At 43.4% G+C, this 20,765-nt stretch overlaps 1 protein-coding gene across 4 annotated transcripts in view; it reads left to right on the plus strand.

The window, feature by feature from the left end:
* The first annotated feature begins 217 nt into the window (after nucleotides 1-217).
* Nucleotides 218-20,765, plus strand: part of EMILIN2 (elastin microfibril interfacer 2) — a 31,069-nt gene continuing 10,521 nt past the window's right edge. For all 4 annotated transcript variants that reach the window (XR_011902941.1, XM_072330351.1, XM_072330352.1 and 1 more), the window contains exons 1-5: nucleotides 218-423; nucleotides 603-725; nucleotides 13,170-13,345; nucleotides 14,390-16,324; nucleotides 20,420-20,749. Coding sequence is in view for 3 of the 4 variants with exons in the window: in XM_072330351.1 (XP_072186452.1) it covers nucleotides 299-423; nucleotides 603-725; nucleotides 13,170-13,345; nucleotides 14,390-16,324; nucleotides 20,420-20,749 (2,689 nt within the window). In the remaining variant the exon portion in view is untranslated. The remainder of the gene's footprint in view (nucleotides 424-602; nucleotides 726-13,169; nucleotides 13,346-14,389; nucleotides 16,325-20,419; nucleotides 20,750-20,765) is intronic.

The raw sequence follows: 20,765 nt of genomic DNA on the forward strand, positions 1-20,765 counted from the left end.
GCGCCACGCGGGGCCGGCGGTCGTCCCTCCGCTTCGGCGCTGCCGCGGAGAGCGGTGATTCCATCACCGGCCCGCTCTCTCTCCTCGGCCCGGGAGCGGCGGGGGGCGGGCGGCGAGCGGGGCCGGCCGGGTCCGGCCGGGCGGGGGTGGAGGGAGCGGCGCCGGGGCCGGAGGGGCGCGGAGCCACCGCGGAGGGCGGAAACAGGGTGGGGGGGATTTGCGTCAGTGAGGGAGCGGGCAGAGCGGCGGGGCGGGCGGACAGACGGACGGAGGGAGCCGGCGAAGAGGGACTCGCCCCATGGAGCTGTGCCCCGGGCCCGCTGCGCCCTCGGGCTGGGCGCTGTCGCTGCTCCTCGCCTTGGGCGCCGGGCTCAGCCACGCCACCCCGCACCTGCGCTACTCCCGCCCGGGCTCCCGCAGCAAGTGAGTACCCGCGGGGCGGCGCCGTGCCCGGGCGGGGTGGCCGCACAGCTTGGGGGGCCGCTGCCGGCGGCGGGGTGAGCAGAGGCGGGTTGGGCTGGGTTGGGGTGCCGGAACGTGCGGGGCTCCTCGTGCCTCTCCTCCTGCCCGGCGCTGACGCCTCGTGTCTCTTCTGCCCTCAGGAACTGGTGTGCGTACATCGTGAACAAGAACGTCAGCTGCTCTGTGCTGGACGGGACCGAGAGTTACGTCCAGGCCCAGTACAAGTGTGCCTGGAACGAGTTTCCCTGCCGGCCGACCCCGGTGTAAGTAGCCGAAGAGGAGGCGGCGTCGGGAGGGGAAGCGCTCAGTTGCACGAAGCCCTCCTGAAGCCTAAGCACGATCCCGGCCGCACGGAGCTGCCGCGGCCGTGCTCGGGCTGCACCCCAAAGCGAGCACAGCTCGGGCGAGACCGCCGTCCTGCCCCAGCCTGCGGTCCCCGAGCACGCCCCGAGGCCAGCGCTCTCTTTTATTGCAAACATAAGGCCGCTGGAACTAATTAGAGCCACATTGAGTCTGTCGGGGCGTTCGCAGTGCGAACTGACCGGGATGGGGGAGCTGTGCTGGCACACCGCACCGCGCTGCCTGCCCGGGCCCGCGGGCTGCTGCCACGAGCTGCTGGAGCCCAGCACCTGCTGGCTGCACACCTGTGCGCTGCTCCAGGTGTACCGGGCTGTGTGCTCAGCACGGCGAGCCTGGGGCTGCTCTGCGCAGCTGGATCTGCGAGTAACAGCAAGGGAGAGCCAGGAATGTGAGCTAGTGTGTTTGCTGTTCCGCCATCAGTTGCCCGTCCAGCAAGGAGCGCAGCCAATGCAGAGATTTGTGCGGGGTTTGATGCAAAGTTGCTCGTTTGGTTTAGTTTCATGTGATAGTGAAGAAGGGCAGCAAATCTGTGATGGGTCTGCAGCATTATGGGGAGCAGCTGAGGGAACTGGGGTGGTTCACTTGGGTAAAGAGGAGGCTCAGATGAGACTTTATCTGCTCCTGCTGTAGCAAGGTGGAGGTTGGCCTCTTCTCCCAGGTAACAGCAATAGGACAAGAGGGGAGTGGGAGTTGCACCGGGGGGGTGGAGTCACCACTGCTGGAGGTATTCATGAGAAGGGTAGATGTGGTTAGAAGGCATGGTGGGAATGGGCTGGTGGTTGGATGTGATCTTAGAGGTCTTTTCCAAACATCACGATGCTGTGATTAACCGTGAGCACACAGCAGCCTGCAGGGTGAGCACCACATTGAGCTCAGCCTGCTGTGTGGTCTCCCATGTTGAGCAGGAAGTGGGGACAGCTGCAGTGCTCTGTGGCTAATCTCTAGCAAATTCCTTTCCTCAGTTTCCCCAGTGGAAGAGCAGCAATGTTTGCGCTCTTTCATTGGAAATCTGTACATGATGAGCACGCTGTGGAACTATCTCACCTTCTCAAGAAGTCATTGGGAAGACTCCCAGATTTTGGGGTGCTCAAGCTCACACTTGGACTGAGTTGATGGCAAGGATTCTTTTATGACAAAGAATTGTTTTTGATTTTGACGTGTGGGTAAGTGGTTTTAATACGACGTGAGGAGGTGAGGCCATGACTGATACTGCTTGGTGAACTGTGCGCACTGATGGCACTGCCTTCCCCGGGGCCTGGGACAATAGGTGTTGGGCGTTTGGCATTTGAATGCACTGCTGTTTATTTGTTTGTTTGCTTAGAAAAATAGCTTTTCTCTTGTGGGATATATAAATACAGGAATTTGAGGCAAATAACAAAGGCAGCAGGCAGCCAAGTCACACTGTCTTGTGTAATTTCCCTTGTTTCTCTCTGGAGTATTGAACTGTTCACTTTGGAGTTCTGATTGAGGCTCTGTAATGGAGCCTACGCTCCGTTGCACCGAGTCTCAGTAGAAGAGCTGTGGAGGAGTGAGGGAGGGTTACAGCTGAGCTCTGTGGATGCATAAATCAGCAATCGTGGAAGTAAGGAATTTCAGTGGTGGTAAATTTTTCTTAGACCATCTGCTAGGAGATGATGTAGAAAGCACGAGGGCATTGCTTCTAGCTTAGGGAATTCCTGAACCACAAACTGGTTGAACTGGTGGCAGCTTTGGCAGAAGTCAGAAGGGGAAACCCTGCTCCAGTTGGGGACCGAACTGGATGACCTTCAGAAGTCACATCCCTTCCAAGTTACACTGTAGTTCTAAGAAATCAAACTCCATCCTTTAGCTTTTCCTGCATGTCTGGAGATGGCTGTTGTCAGAGATACATTATGTGGCTAAATGGACGTTTGTGCTTGCCCGCTGTGGCCAATCTCATGGGACTTCTTTGTTCTTGGAGAATAGAATTAGATACTCAGTGTAAGCCTTTGCTTCCTGAATCTGACTTTTGATGAATGTAAGTGTAGTTTTATTCATACCCTGAGTGGCAACTGCTACATACTTCCTCATTCTTAACATCAAGTATTCTCAGTACCTATTGCAGCAGCAGACAGCAAACACTGAAAGCAGCTGGAATGTCCTTGAAGCAGATCATATCGAAGTCCTGAAATCTTATTGTGTACCAAACCATCTTCTCATAGGCGATGACTTATTTTTCTGTCTGTTGCTGGTATGCTTGTTTTCTTAGCAGCAGAGTAAGAAAATAAGTAATCCAATGTGTTTGAAATACATTGTTCAAATCCTGCACACCACTGTGCACAGGAATAACTTCCTTCAGGTGTTGTTCAAGTATTGTTTAATTGAGAAGGAATAGTGGTTTGAATAACAAAACGTGTGCCTAGCTAGCGAATAGGATGGGAAAGAGCTATAAAAGAAACAAATGGCTGTGAGGATTTTTCTGGAACTATCCTCTTTTTCCCTTTATATGCAGCCACAGAGAAGTTAAAAATTAACTAAATAGTAGAGATTCATTGGAATAAACAACAGTCCCAGTGTAGTCTCCTTCAGATACTCTTGGTTTATCTGAGACCTCGTTCTGTTACAGACAGTGGGTACAGGGAGATCCGAATCAAACAAGGAATTTGACTGTATCAAAGATGTATGGGTTTTATTAGTACTTGAGAGGGTGGGTTTTTGGTCAGTGGATTAGTTGAAGAGTTTCTGGTGCTTTGGTACCGCCTTGGTTATGCACGGCAAGTACTTAAATAGTTCTCTGCCTTTAAGTATTTGAGTATTTCACTGCCTTAAATGTACACTGTGCTCCTGAGTTCCAAGTGTTCTTCGTATATGGGAGTGTTAGGTGTTGCAGATATGAATTATAGTCATCACTGACTTTTTATTTCGGTACAGATAGAAAGCTTTCGTGATTAAGCCTAAAAATTATATACATGCATGAGCCCGTTAAGTCCATTCAGATGTCATTTTACTCCTAAAATGTTAAGTGGGAACTCAGGAGATTTCATTGTTCAAATGTTTTATAGATATTTGGGCTCAGTAATACATTTCCTCACTGAACAGTTAGGGGATATTTTGGCCGATAAAGGTGTCAGGGGTAAATGTGAGTTAGTGTGGCTGCCTAAGAGATAGGAAGAGAGGGAGTAGAAAGAAGAAGCAGAAATGCCCTTTGAAGTATGTTCCCTTTGAAGTTCGGGAACTCCTGATTTATTTTACTTAAAAGTGTGACTGGTGAAGGAGAGAGAAACTTAGTTATGAATGGGTCACGGGCATGAAGGATACTTATCTGAAAATATTAGTCTTTTTACGCACCAAAGAGAACTTTCATGTTGGAAGTTGAGCATTGTTTCATAAATAAATGACCTCTCCCCACTTACTGTGCTGCGAATTTCCTTTCCTAGCTTTCTCCTGAGTAGCTTAGAATCTTAATTAGCTTAAAAGCAAATTGTACGGTCTCCTTGACTAGATTCTGCAAACTCTCGAGGGCTGTGGATCCTCTGGAATGCCCCATCTATAAAGGGCTGGAGGAGCAGGGAGCCTGGGCAGGACTTTTAGGGACATGTTTAGTGGGCTCTATCAGTGGTAGGTGGACACTTGGACTAGATGATCTTAGAGGTCTTTTCCAGCCTTAATGTGATTCTCTGCTTCTGTGTTGGACATTCTCTGGTCAGCGTAGCTGCTTTGGTGTGGGATGTTGTTATAGAATTGACTGTACCGTAGATGCTCCAGCTTCTGGACAAGCATTCTGGGGCAAATTTGCTTTTGTTAGTCAAGTTAAATTGATAATAAGCCGGCCTGTGAGCTAAAGAAGGAGAGTGCTTTCTGGTTTTTCACTGTTGCTCCAGAGCAAGCAAGCAGGACTTCCCTGCCCATGGAGAACTGGGGAGTACGAAGCAGTAAATCAAACAGAAAAACTTAGACGGGGAGGTACCCCTAGAGGTCACGTAATTGCCCCCAGGGCCCCCAAACAGCAGAGCTAGCTTCAAAGTTGTCATGTTGCCCAGGGACTCGAAGAAAGGATGTTTATCAGATCCCCCAATTCAGATAACAGTCCCCATTAATTCTGCGCATGTGCGTAAAGATAAGCGTGTGCTCAAGTGAATAATGGGTCAGGTCACCTGTCGTTAGGTTGTGGGGAGTGGATTTCATGATTTAGTGTGAGCGTCTTATCTTAACGCTAATGATCAACGTGTAATAAGCAAACCAGTTACTCCCGTAGGTTGCACATACTTAGAAAACTGCCAAGAAAGTTATAAATGAATCAATAGCTAAATTAGCAAACCTTTCCAAATCTCTCATTGAGCAATATTTTCCAACTTCTTGTATTAAATAACCTTAAACAAGCCTGCTCCCAAAGCAAAGTTCAGTCATTGCCAAGGGGAAGACTTAAGGCAAAAAGACTGAAGTAACTTTAGAGACTGCTGCTGCTGGTTTTCTGTAATTGTAAATGTCAGGATAGATGACTGCACTTATTAGTTACACTTGGCTTTAAATAGCCAGTGTACAACACTTATTAATAAACATATTTTGAGGAGTGGAAATTTTCCTGCTGGCACACAGGATGTCAGACTTCCAGTTCAGTTTAGATGGCTGTATTGATTTATCGTTCTCTGGCAACCTCGGAGCGTCCTGGGTGGAGCACACCAGTCCCCGTCTAGGAACATGTAGTAAATCCACATGTAGTTTTCAATCCTTGGGCAGTCCCGGTGTTGCTTTCTCTGAGAATGCTCAGTTGATGGAAATGAAGCAGTGCCAGAGCACTCGGCACCAGGCAGGATCAAACCTAAGGCATACAAGTCAGAACAGGATCAGAGACTGTGCTTGCCTCTGGCTTCTAGCAGAGCACATCTCATCAGAAAAGCTTTCAGGATGCACAAGAAGTTGAGGGCTAATTCATGTTTCCCCTTGAAATATCTAGAAAAGTCTTTAGGGATATATGTTTTTTTTCCTCCTTAGGTATTTTGTATGAAGCAGACTTTCTTTGTACAGGCTCCAGCCAGCTGACTGCATAGGGAGTTTAGCCTAAGGGATTCTGCATTGAAAACAGTAAGGAAACTTAAACAACTTCAGAGCATACTTCAGTTTCCTGGAGTGCTTGTTTGATAATCTTTGAGAGCCTGCTGAGTATGGTCAACTTTCCTGGCATTCTCCCTGAGTTTGAAGTTATGCATCTCTACACACTCAGTGCAACAATGACTTTCTTCTTTGTAGACTGGACAGGGGATTTAAATTTCATACATCATTCATAGTTTGTTGCTGTAATTCAGAAAGCCGCAATCTGTTCCTCAGTTCACGTTAATATAAATAATTATACTTCTTTGTGTTCTTCTGGTTTGAGAAGTATAAGGCGTAGAGGCCTGGGGCCTCCTCTGTCAAGCACCAAACTGTTTCCAAACTAACAGGTTGTTAATTTTGGGGAGCTGCTGACCCACTTAAGGTCTGTTTTGTCATAAATCACCCCCCAGTAGAAAATCAAAAACAAAAGCAAAACAAAAAAACAAAACAACCCAAAACAACCAAGAAATATTTTGCACTATTAGAAAGTGAGCAGTTCCTGTTTTAGACATTGCTGATGATTCCTCTCCTCTTCCCACAGTTCTAAGGACATCTGACTTTCTTCTTGCTTTCAGATCTCATCTTTCCTCTCCCCTCCAGTTCACTTTGACCTGGTGTCTTGGTAAAGCATCAGCTCTCAAAGCAGGGCTGTGTTTTGTTCTGAAGGTTGTGATCCCAGTTAATCCCACAGGCTTGGGATCTTGTGTTCATAACAACATCGATTATCCATTCTATATATTCAATTAGTATCTTTTAAAATAATCTATTAGCAGTAGCTCACACTTAGAAATAAGCTTGTGTCTTGGGCAGTGGAAGCAGAAGGGATGCTGCTGGAGATCTTGTTTCTCTTTGTCAGAAGCAGTATTCTGCATTCTCACTTGGCCTTTGCACTGGTGTAAGGTGAGAAGGTTGGCCCCCGTTGCAGGCAGGAGCAGGTGAAGGTGTTATAAGCATGGGAGCTGTTGCTGCATCCCTTCCTTTTGTGCCACTATTGGACTTCTGCACAGTGCTGTCCTACAAAAGTCTTTTGGCTCTAATATCCCATTTTACTTCTTTTTTTTTTGTAGAGCCAAAGAATCATTAGATTTGGAAGGGACATTTAAAGGCCATCTTGTCTAACTCCCCTGCAATGAACAGGGGCCTCTGCAGCTGCATCAGGTTTTTAGTAGCTTATTGTTGGTTTATCAGCATGTGGTTGACTGGCATATGTTTATCTTGTGACAAAATAGAAGGAAGTAATCATGTAAGAAGTACAAATCTCAAGAACAAAGCTGTGCTTTAAGCACTGCCACAGAGTATGGCTAGAAGTTCCTTAAATATGTCTTATTATATTTGTTTCTCTGCTCATAGATGATGATGCCTGCCTAGCTTTCAGAAGTAATAATTCATTAACATGAAGAACACCAAAATCTGCACCTGAAATTTAGCTTTTGGTCATTCTGTACTGGAGTTTAGTGGTCATCTCTACTTGTATATACATCCCACTAAAAGACCTGTGGTCTTTTGCCTCTCTTATGTTTAGTAATAATAATAATAAAATTCTGGTAAAATTCTTTTGGATATGTTGAATCAATGTTCAGCACTAAAGAGAACCACATGAGAGATTAGGTTGTAGTGAGCTGATTTTGACAGGGTGGTTCTCTGCTCCTTCCCTGTCACCAGTAGGTGATGGGACAGTATTCTTTAGGAGTAGAAGAAAGCAACTTGTCTGTCCTAAAATGCTGATGTTCTGGGAACAGGGTGGGAGGGAGGGATCCAGGTCACCTGTGCCACATTCCAGCCAGCTCACAGGTTCTTCCAGACTTGAGGCAAACTCTGCTCCCGTTGCGCTTCTCACGTGGTGTGAAGGGCCAGAGACTTCACTCACAGGTCTTGCATAAAGACCTGACTGTGGCCTTCGGGGAATTTTGGCTGAGATGGCTACAGTTGGGCCAGGCATTGGGCTAGTGGAAAAGATTCCAACCCCAGCTCCTGAAAACGCTTGTCTCATCGTTCTTTATAGCAATCTTGGAAAGCAAAACAGACAGTTAAAGGAAGAGGACAAGGGCAAAGATGAGACTTTCATAAGTCTGTAAGAAGTAACTTAGTGTCTGTAATGCCAGATCAAAATCAATAACAGTTCATGGATTTACTAGGATTCTTCTTAAATAGATTTTTAGTACAGTGCAAAATGTGGCTTTATTACTGACCTGTTGGCTTTCTTTTACTGAGCACCTAGACTTCTGAGTTAATCTGCTCCTGTCAAAACATCTTTCCACCAGTTGCTCTAAATGCCTTAGGACAAATTCAGAGTAAAGACATATTTGTCTTAAATGAAGCTCATCTGTGGGGTAGGGCTGAAGATAGCTGCTACTGCCACTGTATAGTAGCAAGATCATAAATCAGCAAAATGCAGATACAGGATTCAGCTCACACTAACTTCACTTCTTTACCCTACAGAGGTCAACGTGTCAGTATGGGAGCTTAGATATCTGGTGACCAAAAAAATACTTTTTCAAAACGTGATTGCATTTAATTTTATCTTATAGGTACGTGATTTGTGAGGATGAGTTCTATGTGCTACTCCAGCACTCCCACTAAAGTATATAGGAGATTTGGATAAGTGGGACATGCCAGAGCATACTAGATCATTTAGAAAGAGTGGATCTACATTCAGTAAAAGCATTAAATAGTGAAGATTTGCTATCTTATATTCAGTAAGACCTGATTTGCAGGCTGCTGAAGTTATGGGACCCGTTCCAATGACTACAGAGTTTTGGACTGACCTTGAATTTTGTGCTCAGAATAAACATTTTATACACTGCTTATGCAGAAACATGCTGATTCTGCAGTCCCTTGCTCACGGTGAGGATGTGGTGGCAGTTATCTCCTTGCATTTCCCTAAAGGTTGAATGTTAATATCTAGTTACAGAGCTGAGCCATATGTTTTCCCACCAATTTTGTCCAAATGTTTCTGATTTGTTTTATCGCTGTTAGGTGACATTCCAAATATCAGTGCTAACTGCTTCCTTCTGTGGTTTAGCACCATGAGAAAATTATAGCTCATTCCGTAGCCGAAATGTCTAGCTTTTGAAGCAAACATGTATTTTTAATTAAAGCATTTTCCTAAGAAAATACTTCTCTCTGAAAGAGGAAGAGATGTCAAACATCACCGTCAAACCATACAACTTCAGTTCAGCTATGAAATATTTAGTTATTAAAAAGGGAGATGTGCATTACTGTTGTGAATGTGTTAGAATCGTAGAATGGCTTGGGTTGGAAGGGACCTCAAGGATCATGAAGCTCCAGCCCCCCTGCTGCAGGCAGGGCCACCAACCTCCACATTTAATACTAGACCAGGCTGCCTCATTTGATCACCATGTTGAATTCATGGTGAAGGTGGCAGGCATTGGTAGCTAAAACCCTGTTACAGAAATACTCCTAAAAAAGCAGCTGTTCTTATTTTCTTTCTTGCAAGGAAAAACTAGACTGTTGAAGTCACTCTCTGTTCATGCTTTCTGGAAGAATGGCCTTGTTAATTTTATTTAATTCAATTAAAGGATATGATCATCTTCTTTAGCTGAGGGTCCTCATGGGTGAGTTACTGATGTACAGTAAATGCTGATGGTACAAGTTTTAATCACATAGGAAAAAAATCACCATCTGTGAGACACTTGTAAAAATAATTGTGACTATTAACACTTTCTCGAATAGCAGAAATCAACTGGAGGAAGACTTAATGTCTTATCATCTTCTTAATTATGTTCCAACATTTGCAGGCATTAAAGTGGAGCCGAAGTTCTTTAAGGGACTTACGGAACTTTTCAGACTTCCTTTGACCAAACTGCTTCATTAGACAACTGTGTAGAGATTCACATCTACAAGATAAAATATGGGTATAAAATACTGTTAATACTGAGTATATTTTGTATGCCTTGATGTGAATATAAGTGAACAACTTGATTGAAAGCACTGCAAATATAAATACAGACTTAATTCAGTAGCTCCCAATCCTGTGTCATTAATTATGTAGAACTGCAAATTACTGTTTGGATGTGCTCTCTACCAGAAAGTTACGTTTTGCTTTGTTTTGTCAGAACTGTTTCCAAGAACATAATTGTGTTTGGTGCTGTTAGACTGTTAAATTCTGGCACAGCCCTGGAAGTCTGCGGCTCCCCCACTGAAATCCACTCTGCGAGCGAAGTTCTGGCTTTAAAAACCTCTTTTAAAAAGTTGTATAATTTGCCCATATGAAAAATATTAAGCATGATTCCTTTAGATTTCTTTCTGTATTTTCTCTCATGTGTGATAGCGTCTTGTAATTTACTGCTAGCTGAATGTTGAAGTCATATGAAGGTGTCTGCATTGATGAACATGACTGTAGAGGAAGTACACATAAACTTGCCTGAGCTGTGATTGAAGTGGCAGAAATGGTACAAGGAAAATTGTAAAATCTGAGTAATCAGATGCGTATTTTGCACTAAAGCTGTTCATATTCCTGGTGCAGAATTGTTTTTAGCTCCATTCTGTACAGAAAGAAATAGGGAAATGTAACTCGGTGGTGTCTGAAGACAGTCAAAATAGTTGGGTTTGCAGGAGGGCTTTTGTCCCCGAAAGCATAAGAAGGAACACACACAAAGCTGTGCGCAGTTAAGTGTTTTATGGAAATCAGAGAAAAGTATGTACTACCATTTCCAGCATATGAAAATCGAGCTGGAAGGTCTAGTTTGTACTTCAGTGTTGTGGTGCTTGTGAGAGAGATGGTAATGACTCTTCAACCACTTCAAACCCCTAAAGCGCCTGGCTAATCCTGACACTTCTCTGCCTCTAGCAGCTAGTTCAAAGGGAGGGAGTCCTACCCAAATTCCCTACGTGAGATGTGGTTTAACATTCAGATAAGCAAAGAAAAAGAAGTTCATGGGTGGCTGGATTGTTGTCCTTTGCAATGGTGCCCTCTACACTGCACGCATCTATTTAATGTTTAAGCACTTGACCTTGGGATGTCTGCACTTTACATCTGTAAACAGCATTCAGCAGACATTTTCATGAACACAGTAAAAGAAATTATGAGCTTAAGGCCATCCCACAGCTGTTTCAAGTATGTTATTGTAAAGGTTCAAATAAAAAAAAGGAAACCCACTTGGAGTTAATGTTCATCAAGTCAGAGTCAGAAAAGCTGATAACCGTAACAGACCACCATGGCTGGGAGTGGCTGACAGATTTACAGCCAGACCCACCCTTGCCTTTCTGTTAAGAGAAAAGAGAATCCAGACTGACTTGTTAACCTGACTACTGTTTGGCCCCAAAATAGTTGGGAAAGAACCGACAGTGTCTCTAATCAAAGTAACATTTTGCCCTTCAGTGAGAGGTTGTAGGGTAGGTGATGGCAGAATGAGGGGAAACGGTTTTAAGTTGAAGGAGGGAAGATTTAGGTTGGATGTCAAGGGGAAGTTCTTTACTATGAGAGTGGTGAGGTGCTGGAACAGGCTGTCCAGAGAGGTTGTGAATGCTCCGTCCATGGAGGTGTGTTCAAGGCCAAGTTGGATGGGGCCCTGGGCAGCCTGGTCTAGTATTGGATATGGAGTTTGGTGGCCCTGTTTGCGGCAGGGGGTTGGAGCTTCATGATCCTTGAGGTCCCTTCCAACCCAAGCCATTCTATGATGCTATGATTATAGATGAAGTGATAACGTGAAAGAGCACGGAGTATTTCCTCTGTACAAAAGTTAGAATACATTGTTGTGGAACTGGGGAAGAAACAAATCAGTAGTTAACACTTTGAGCTCCCCCACCCCAAGTTTGCGAAGCAGCTCACCAAAACACACCCAAAGCAAATGGCTATCAGATAGAGGGCCTATTAAAATTGTGTTTGCGAAGTGGTAGATGTTACATAAATATATATTTCTTCAATTATTTGCAAATGTGGCAGGAGAAGCCATGGAGACTAACAGTTAAACTCTGTGACATTCACTAGAAGCTGCTTCACAGTTGGTGCAAGATTTAATACTTTCCATCTGGTAGCTTTTTTTTTCTGATTACTTTTAAACAAAAAGGCAGTTTGCATACTAATACAGGAAAACATTTAATGAAACATGGAGTCGATTCTTTGTGATAGCACAGCTGTTTCTGGTGCCCATTCTGTGCTCTCTGGGTCCCAGAAGACACCCTGTAAGAATGAAATCTGTTATAGAGCTCTTGTTGAGTCCTTTGCTGTTGCCCTTTGTTTCTTGTGTGGGTATTACTGCTCCAGGGGCACCTCAGTTGGGAAGCACTTCTGTCTTTAATGGAAGCAAACTGTTATCCTAATGTAAAATAGTATACAATAATAATAATAATAAATAAAAACCTAAAAACTGTGGTAGAGAAGGCACTGTAAAATTAGTTTTATTCACAGAAAGGAATCAACGTGAGAAACTGGGATAACTTTTTGTTTATCTTCCTCATTTAGTCCGTAATTACTCCACCTTCTTTCTTTATTCTGTATTTTCTTTTCTCAATCCAAAACGGGCTATTCCTTAAGTTGATGCAGTTTTTATATAATGAAACAGCTTCTGCAATTTGTCCTGGGGGGATTCCGTATTACATGCGCATAAGAAAAATTGTGGGAAGAGTCTTTGGTTAAAGAAAGTTGTACAGTTAGAAGCAGTTTGCTGTTTAATAACTTCTGAGCGAGTAATTAGGGATCCTTGGAAGTTGTATGCACGTAATGTGCAGAGGTTTGTCTGCGAGACCCTCTTGAGCTGAACTGGGACAGTGAAGTGAGGAAGAGTTGCTTGCTTCACTGGTCCCTGCCTTTCTTCAGGCTCCTTCTTTCATGTCCTTATCTGACTCCTGCTTTCAGTGTTTTGTCTTTTCCTGGCTTTAACTGCTCTGTATATACAGATTATGAGGAACGTTTGAGCAGTGACTACGGAGAGACAAAGCAGGCAGAAACGTTTTATGTTGTCAAATTACTGCCAGAGGAGCCTCATGGGTGGGTCTGTGATGACAAGTAGTTAGAGGAGAAAAGTTTTGAATTTATAGAGTAATACATACACACACTGGCAGTCACTGTTACTCTCGGCAATGTCTGGTGGATGACCCTTCCCTTCCCCCAGCACGATATCCCTTTTGCTCTGGCCCTGCTTGATTTCCCTGAAGTGATCTCAGTTAAGTGCAGGTAACTTTTAATACCGGGACAAAAATGTTTGTTCATTTGGTGTTCCAAAAAGAAAATGAAGTGTGTATGAAATGAATTTAAAGGGAAAACAGTCTTAATTTCAGGATTGATCCAAATAACAGATTAAGTTTCAAGTAATTTAAAATACTCTCTGTTTTGGCAGATACCGAACAAGTTTCAGACCTCGGTACACAGTTGCATATAAGACTGTGACAGAGCTAGAATGGAGATGTTGTCCTGGGTACAAAGGTGAAGACTGCAGGGAAGGGCCATCAGAACAGCCCAGGACAGCTCGACGGCCCACAACGCCAGCGAAAGCTATTGTGAAGAAAGGCTTGGGTAACTTTTTCTTTGAGTTTTGGTATGCATGATCATGTCTGGTTTCTTGCTTTGTCCTTTTATGTACAATAATCATTATGGTTCTGATGAAACCCAACTACTGGCAGGTACAGGATCCATATGGAAGATACTGTGTGGTGGGAAAATAATAGCCAGGCAACAATAATCTTAATACAGAGAATTTCCTGAAGAATAACGGAGGGATGGGTGTGGAACACTGGCCATAAGTGCTCACAATTCAGGAAAATATTAAGGTCTTTTTTATTTCTAAGAGTACGGAGAGGTTGTTTGTTTGTTTCTTCAATCTTTGGGAAGAAAGATATATTTGAGGGGAGTTGCTATTTAAACAAAAAAGAACGTACTAATTTTAATACTCGGTAACTCTTCCTAGCAGTTTCTCAGTGCTCTGTTTGTTCAAGGGTTTGAGCAGCTTTTACAGATTAATATTAAATTACTTGCCTTAATACTAATGGGTAAGGGAATTACAAGCCTCAAATGCTGAAAAAATACCTTGAAGAATGAACAATGTTTGTATAAGATGCTATGTTCTTAAAGGGTAAGAGGAGTGTTCTTACTGTAGTATTATGGCTTTCACCATTAAGAAAAGGCGTTTTCTTCCAAAGGACTTTTTCACAGCATCATAGGAGATTAATGTCACATATATCACTTAATCAGATTTCCAGTGGCACTTTTTATGTAGTTGAATGAAGTGGTTTGAATACATGACTTTAAACTATTTCTGTAGATTATATACGTTCTTTAAAAATAAGACTTCTAAATATTTAGTATATTTTCTGCTTGGTAATTTATTTAACAAATAGTACCCTGGCAGGAATTGGTCGGTGTTCTAAAACTGCTAGTTTGAAATTATTTGGTAAGATTTTAATAATGAACTACTGAAGGAACAGATAGGGAAAGGAATGAACACTGCGTTTTAGATCATCATTTGGTCTTCAGCAAAAGTACGATTGTTTTCAGTTGACTGAAACAGACACCGCTAGGAAAACTTATATACAGACTTTGTCTGTTATTTCTTTGAAACAGACGCTGAACCAACAGAAGTGCCAGAACCTCCACCGCATGAGAAGAAAATGCAGTTTTTTGAGGAAGAATTGTTTAGACTTACGCGATCGGTGATAGAGCTTCAGTCCTCCTTGGCACGTGTGAATGAAAACCTAAAGCTGACTGTTCAAGAAGATGCCAGTAAGATGTTGGTAACTTGGCTGAACAACCTTTATGATCGCCCGGAGCCTGATAGTGCGGTTAGCGGCGAAACAGACAGTATTCATCTGCCTGGACTCCTCAGCAATAAAGATCAGAAAGACCCTTTTCTTGATTTTGAAGTGGAAGATCTGAAGTCTGAGCTGGCCGAGGTCAAAGAGGCCTTGAAGAACAGGAATGATAAGCTGGAGGAACTGAATGGTAAAGTAAAAGGCTATGAAGGACAATTAAAACAACTGCAGGAGGCAGCACAGGGACCAACAATAACAATGCCTAGTGACAATATATATCGGGAATACATAGACTCAAAATTTGAGTCCCTCAGACAGGAATTACTGGAAGGATTTGAGAAGAAAATGGCAGATCTGAAGAACTCTTGTGAATACAAACTACAGGATATCCAGCAGCAGTGTGACGACAACGACAATAACTGTTTAGGTATAATGGATGTTATAAGAGGCAAAGAAAATGACTTGAAGAAAGAAATTAATTCTCTCCGTACGCAGATTCCATCAAACCATTCCAGTTGTTGCAAGGAGGGTGAGGGAAATGACTTGGACCAGCAGATTAAAGACTTAAATAAGAAGCTTGACAGAGTTGTAGAAGCACACAGGATCTTGAACGTGAGAATAGATAATGAAATCAGTCGATTGTCAACACCGGATTTGGAAGACATGTTTGGCGAGAGGCTGGAGGAGCTAGATGCAAGAATGAACATCACTGAGCGAAATGCTGAAGAGCACTGCTTTTACGTTGAGGAAACTCTCCGAAACACTATAGCCGTTGAGGCAGATGAACTGAGAGACTTGTTTGACCAAAAGCTGCGGGCATTAGAAGATAGACTAGGTGGCACTATTTTAGAGATGGCTAATACCACAGACCCAGACGGGATGTACATGAATCCTGTGCCTTTCATGCCCAGTGACACTGGGTTTGCAAACGAGCAATTCACGGCAGAGATGAATCTCATGAAGAACAAACTGCTGTCCCTTGAACGCCTCTGTGGGCAGAAATGTCAGTCTGCACCACAAGGTACGGAGAACCTTCAGAAGGACATAGAAAATTGTAATAACAATTACAGTCACTTGCTTATGAAAACAGAGAACAATTCTGCTCTTCTGCAATTTTTAAATAGCTCTCTTAATGAGAAAATGAACTTAATTAAGGGTAACCAGCGTGACAACCAGAAAATACAGAGAGATTTGCGTGTACTCCGGTATAGTCTAAATGTCATGGATAAAGATGTGAAGAATATTCAAGATGGCTTGAATAGTTGCAAGGAACAACTTCTGGGGGTCAACTCTACCTGTAGAAAAACACAAAGAGGCGTCTACCGGAAGATTGATCAAATGCAGAAGACGTTTGCAAATCAAACCATTCATCCTAGTGATAATTGCTGCAGCGAAGTGAGAGAGAGACTAGAACAATTAAATGACCAAATCCTCAATGATCGTAGCAAGTGTGAAGAAAAGAACCATGGTGTGCAGGATGGTGTTGCAGATGTTGAGAGCAGAGTCTCGCGTGTTGAAAAGGTTTGTGGCAAGCTGGACTCTGTCTCAGGTAGCTTGCAGAAGATAAAAGAAGGTCTAGATAAGCACGTGAGCAGCTTATGGAACTGCATACGTGAAATGAATGGAACTATATCAACTCATTCCAAAGATATTTCTGGCCTCAAAAATTCCGTCCAGCGGTTTTATAGTCAGGTCTCTAAAATCACCACAGACATGGAAGGCATGCTGAAATCGCAGTCTAACACAAGTAAGTTTTCCTGCTTTTTAAATGCTGTTTTATTTGCTTTTAACAGGCCTTCTTTTCCGAATCACATATAGAGTAACTAAAGAAAGGAGGAAAAAATTAATATTGCACCATTTCTGCTTTGTTTTTACAACAACTGCAATTTTGACTCTTTGTTTTAGAGCACCATAGAAAATTAGACTGCTTTTTAAAGGCATTCTTAAAAAAAAGAACCATGTGCTTTCATGTGTACTTTAAGCCAGAATAAAGGGAGAAGAAAAAGTAATCTTTATAGATAGTGAATTGAAAATGAGTTACAGTTAATAATTGTCTGTGGGTGCTATTCCAGTTAATGTTATTCAGCTTTATTTTTGTATGTGTGCATGTATGAGATTATGTGTGAGAATCTCCCGGTTGATTCCTCAAGGGGAATTTAAGGGTAAGCTGAGAAAACTGAAGACAAAGGAATTTAAATTTATGATAAGAAAGATCCCCTGTAAGTTTTTTCCACAACATGTGTTATTAATTATAACTCAGCATCAACTCTTTCATATACAGCTTTCACAAACAAGCTCTGGTGTATTTTGATGTGGCAATTTAACACTTTGTAGCCCTGCCAGAAGTTTGCATTCCCACTGTGTAGTTGGCAAGTTGGAAACATGCTTATGCCACCACTGGCAATGTTTCCATACCTCAGCCAATTCTGTTAGTTGTCCAACTTGTTAGCTTAATGTACCTTCCCAGTGAGTTTCAAGTTTGCATTAGAGTGGTTGAGAAGCAGAGGCAAATCCTCTTTGGCTCATATTACCATGAAATGGTGACTTATGTAGGTCAGTGAACCTAGCCATGATGGTTTAGAGACCTTGCCAGATGCCAGTCACGCCCCTCTGCAGTTCTTGCCTAAAATTTCAGCAGTGTTTCTTCAAAGAGTCAAAGTTTACCAAAGAAAGTTGGTTTCATGTTTTCACGAGAAAAAGAATATAGGAAGTATATGTTATTCTGAAATTTCACTTTTCAGTTGGTTGTATAGTGCAGGAGATGCCTCTTGTTTTTAACTCTGTGTACATATGAGGTAAATTTGACATAAGGCGAATTACTGTGTCAAAATTGAGATAGAGGTGCCATGTTTGGGGTTGTCCAGTCCTGCTGGAGTATTAATTCCTGGATGCAGTTGGTGCCTTCAGAGGGCAGAATGTGTTCAGGTGGTGAGGGAGCAGCAGGAAAGAGGCCAGTTTCTGTGTCTGGCCCTAAATCTGAAGAAAAGGCACTGATAGAAAACCTCATAGGTTGTTGGAGCTGGTGGTGGTCGGGAAAGATCTGATGCATAACTGAGAGCGTGCTTGTGTGCATGGAAAAGTTTATTCAGGAAAGATCCAAAGTAATTTCAGCAGGGAAGAATGCTTCTCCCACCCCCAGGCAAAGACTTGAAAGCTTGTGCTAGACATGTTTGTTCTGAGTGTTTGATTAAGACCAAATGCATTGCAGTACTTGACACAAAATTCCTTCTGAGGTGAGAAGCTCTTGTATTAAGTACTAATTATTATTATTGCTTCTAAGTTCTCTTCTACTAAAGGCGGAAGTTAGGAGGAGTAGAAGAGGTTTGTAATTCTTGGATATTCTTAGTAAAATCTGGTCTCAACCTCTATTACAACATTATAAGGCATTAAAAAACCTTAGCTTATCTGGGCTGCCATAGTATAATTCTGTTTCAGAGCAGAGCTTTTCTCTGCATCCATCTCTGGGTTTTAAGCACCCAGGGAGAGGCCCAGCTGTTAGAGCTTGGAAGTGCGAGTAACCTGGGTGTCTGGTTCTGCTTCAGGCTGCCTCTGGCCTCTCAAGGGTTCATCTGTTGATCCTCAAATGTTTCCAATTAAAATAATACTGTCTAGCACAGCAGTCTGGGTAAATTTTGATAATTGGAGGTCCAGAAAGATTTTGGCAAAGGAGCCTTCTTGGGAAGCAGTTTGGGAACCCCATTATGGGAGCTGGGCACAGCTTTAACAATTTCTACTTTCACGGTCAGTGTGACTGCAGGATCCTCTCTGATACCTCTGCTAGTTGGAAAGAAGGTTTTCAGTTCTGGCTGTAGATCAGTGCTAAATTTCTTCTGTGCTGTTTGCCAATGTATCGTAGCATTCAAGTGATATCATTCGACTTCAGAAGGACCAGAACAGAAACAACTCATTACTAATACAGTTGTTGAGGGTGGTAAGGCAAGGATACATCAGAAGGAATGCAACTTCAACTCTTATCACTGAATTTAAGAGTGTTGCTGTATTTTCTTCAGATTTTTTTTTTTTTATTATTCAGATGTTTTGAATTCAGAGCCCAAACTAAGACACTGTGTTAGAGAATGGCTGCACATAGAGACCCAGAGGCCAGAAGCATATGGTATTAGTTTGGGTTTCTGGTGAAGATTGCATAACTTTGTTCTGTTAGCATTAAACAAGGTGATGGCAGGTGGTGATCTGCTCCAAGCACATAAATGACTGTATATGATGTATTTGCCAAGGTAATGCAATCCAGCCGTGGTTTGTCCAAAATAAAATGGTTGCTGCTCCCAGCTCCTCCTCTTATAGTGGAAGTCCTTGCAGAAGAGCTTCTCTTGTGGTCTGTGCTTCTGTGCAGACACGATTACTCTTCAAATGTTGTGAAACTAAAAGTAGCGTTAAAGTCAGCGGTTTCTTTTTTGCTGCTGGCTTTTCATACAGATTCATGAGACTTTTTGGTGGATGGAAGTGTAGTCTTATAGCCAGCTGCTTGTAGTTTGCTTTGGATACCGTTATTTGACCTGAACTGCAATTCCTCTGACGATTGTCCCTGTAGAAGTGTTTGAAAAATAACAGCTAAATATCATCCGCTGAACTTACAGTCTAAGAAACAGACTGTGCTCTCTGCATTACGTCAGTGAGGGACAGCATTAACTGTTAGCTTTGTATCACAAATGAAGATCATAGAATCACAGAACGGTTTGGGTTGGAAAGGACCTCAAAGCCCACACAGTCCCACCCCATGCTGTGGGCAGGGCTGCCCCCCAGCAGCTCAGCTGCCCAGGGTCCCATCCAACCTGGCCTTGAGCATCTCCAGGGATGGGGCACCACAGCTTCTCTGGGCAGCTGTGCCAGCGCCTCACCAACCTCTGAATAAGGAATTCCTTCCTAACATACAGCCGAAATCTCTCCTCTTTTAGTTTAAATTTAGGGCAGAGAACTCATGCTAATATACAATATCAATATAGTTACAACGTTTTTACTGTGCTGAAATGTGCATTTAGGCAGGAACTTTTTTTTTTTGTTAATACCATTCTTAATGTAGATATAATTCAGCTTCACACTTCAGAGGATCTCGTATCTTTTAATCTAAGACTTCATTTATATGAATACATCATAATTCCTATAAAGGATTTAGAACTGGAACAGATCTCAAATGTAACTGTGTCAGCCCTGATGTCATATGCATTGGCTGCCCTGCTGGAAAACTCTCTTAATGGTATCTCTTCTTTTTAAACAATAAAGGCATTTTGGGCAAGTTAATATCCTGGGGTTCTGCCTTTGTTGTTAGAAATTATTAGTAATGAGAGTACTTGGAATTATTAATTCATTGCTTTTCAAAGGAGAGGAAAAAAAAATCCTTCAGCCAGTGTCCATTTACTCTTCAGTGGAATATTTTTTTTCATGGTAATGCTCAAGGCTTGGATATGAACAAGACTGCTCTGTGCTGGGTGCTGTTTGAGTGCGGAGTAGAAGGAAGAGATGTGAGCAGGGGGGATTGACGGGAAGGAAGGAGGAAGAGCACAAAGCGGAGATGAAAGCGCTGGTGGGAGGCAGCTGTAAAATACGGGCCAGCTTGGTGCAGGAAGTTGACTAGCTGGACTAATGGGGGTGTTCACAGGTTGCTTTGACTGTTGCTTTTCCCATCCCTGTGGCACAGGCTGTGGAAGTCTGTAGCATTTCAAGAGTGGTGTGGAGTTTTGTCCACATGGCTTAGTGTCTGAGGGGAATTTGGTCTCGAGTTGAGTTGAGTCCCATTTAATTTTGAAATATTTCCATCAACGTGCATGCAGCAATTCTGTTTTGGGCAAATAATTCTCAGTTATTTTCTTCTTTGAATGTTCCTAAGGGCAACCAGAAGCACCACAGCAGGCAGTGCCACCGAGACCTCCACTGCAGCCCCAGCCTGGCACACCGCTGCTGCCTTCCAGGCCCAGGATCCAGCCCCCACGGCACCGGCCCCCACTGCAGCCTCCGCAGCCCAGGCCTGCACGCCCGGCGCTGCCTGGCTCAGCCCTAACTCCATTCCTGCCTGGCACGACTGGGATCATCCTGGAAACTGGGGAGGCCGGACCTCCTGGCACAGTGCTGATGTCAGGGAGAGGCCGGCTGAGGAGCGTCGACGGTCAGGCTGGGCAGAGCACCATGCCCATTGCAGAGGGGTACGCTGGAGCACCAGGTGAGAGCCAGTTTTG

Source organism: Excalfactoria chinensis, chromosome 2 (assembly GCF_039878825.1).
Source record: "Excalfactoria chinensis isolate bCotChi1 chromosome 2, bCotChi1.hap2, whole genome shotgun sequence".
Taxonomy (NCBI): Eukaryota; Metazoa; Chordata; class Aves; order Galliformes; family Phasianidae; genus Excalfactoria; species Excalfactoria chinensis.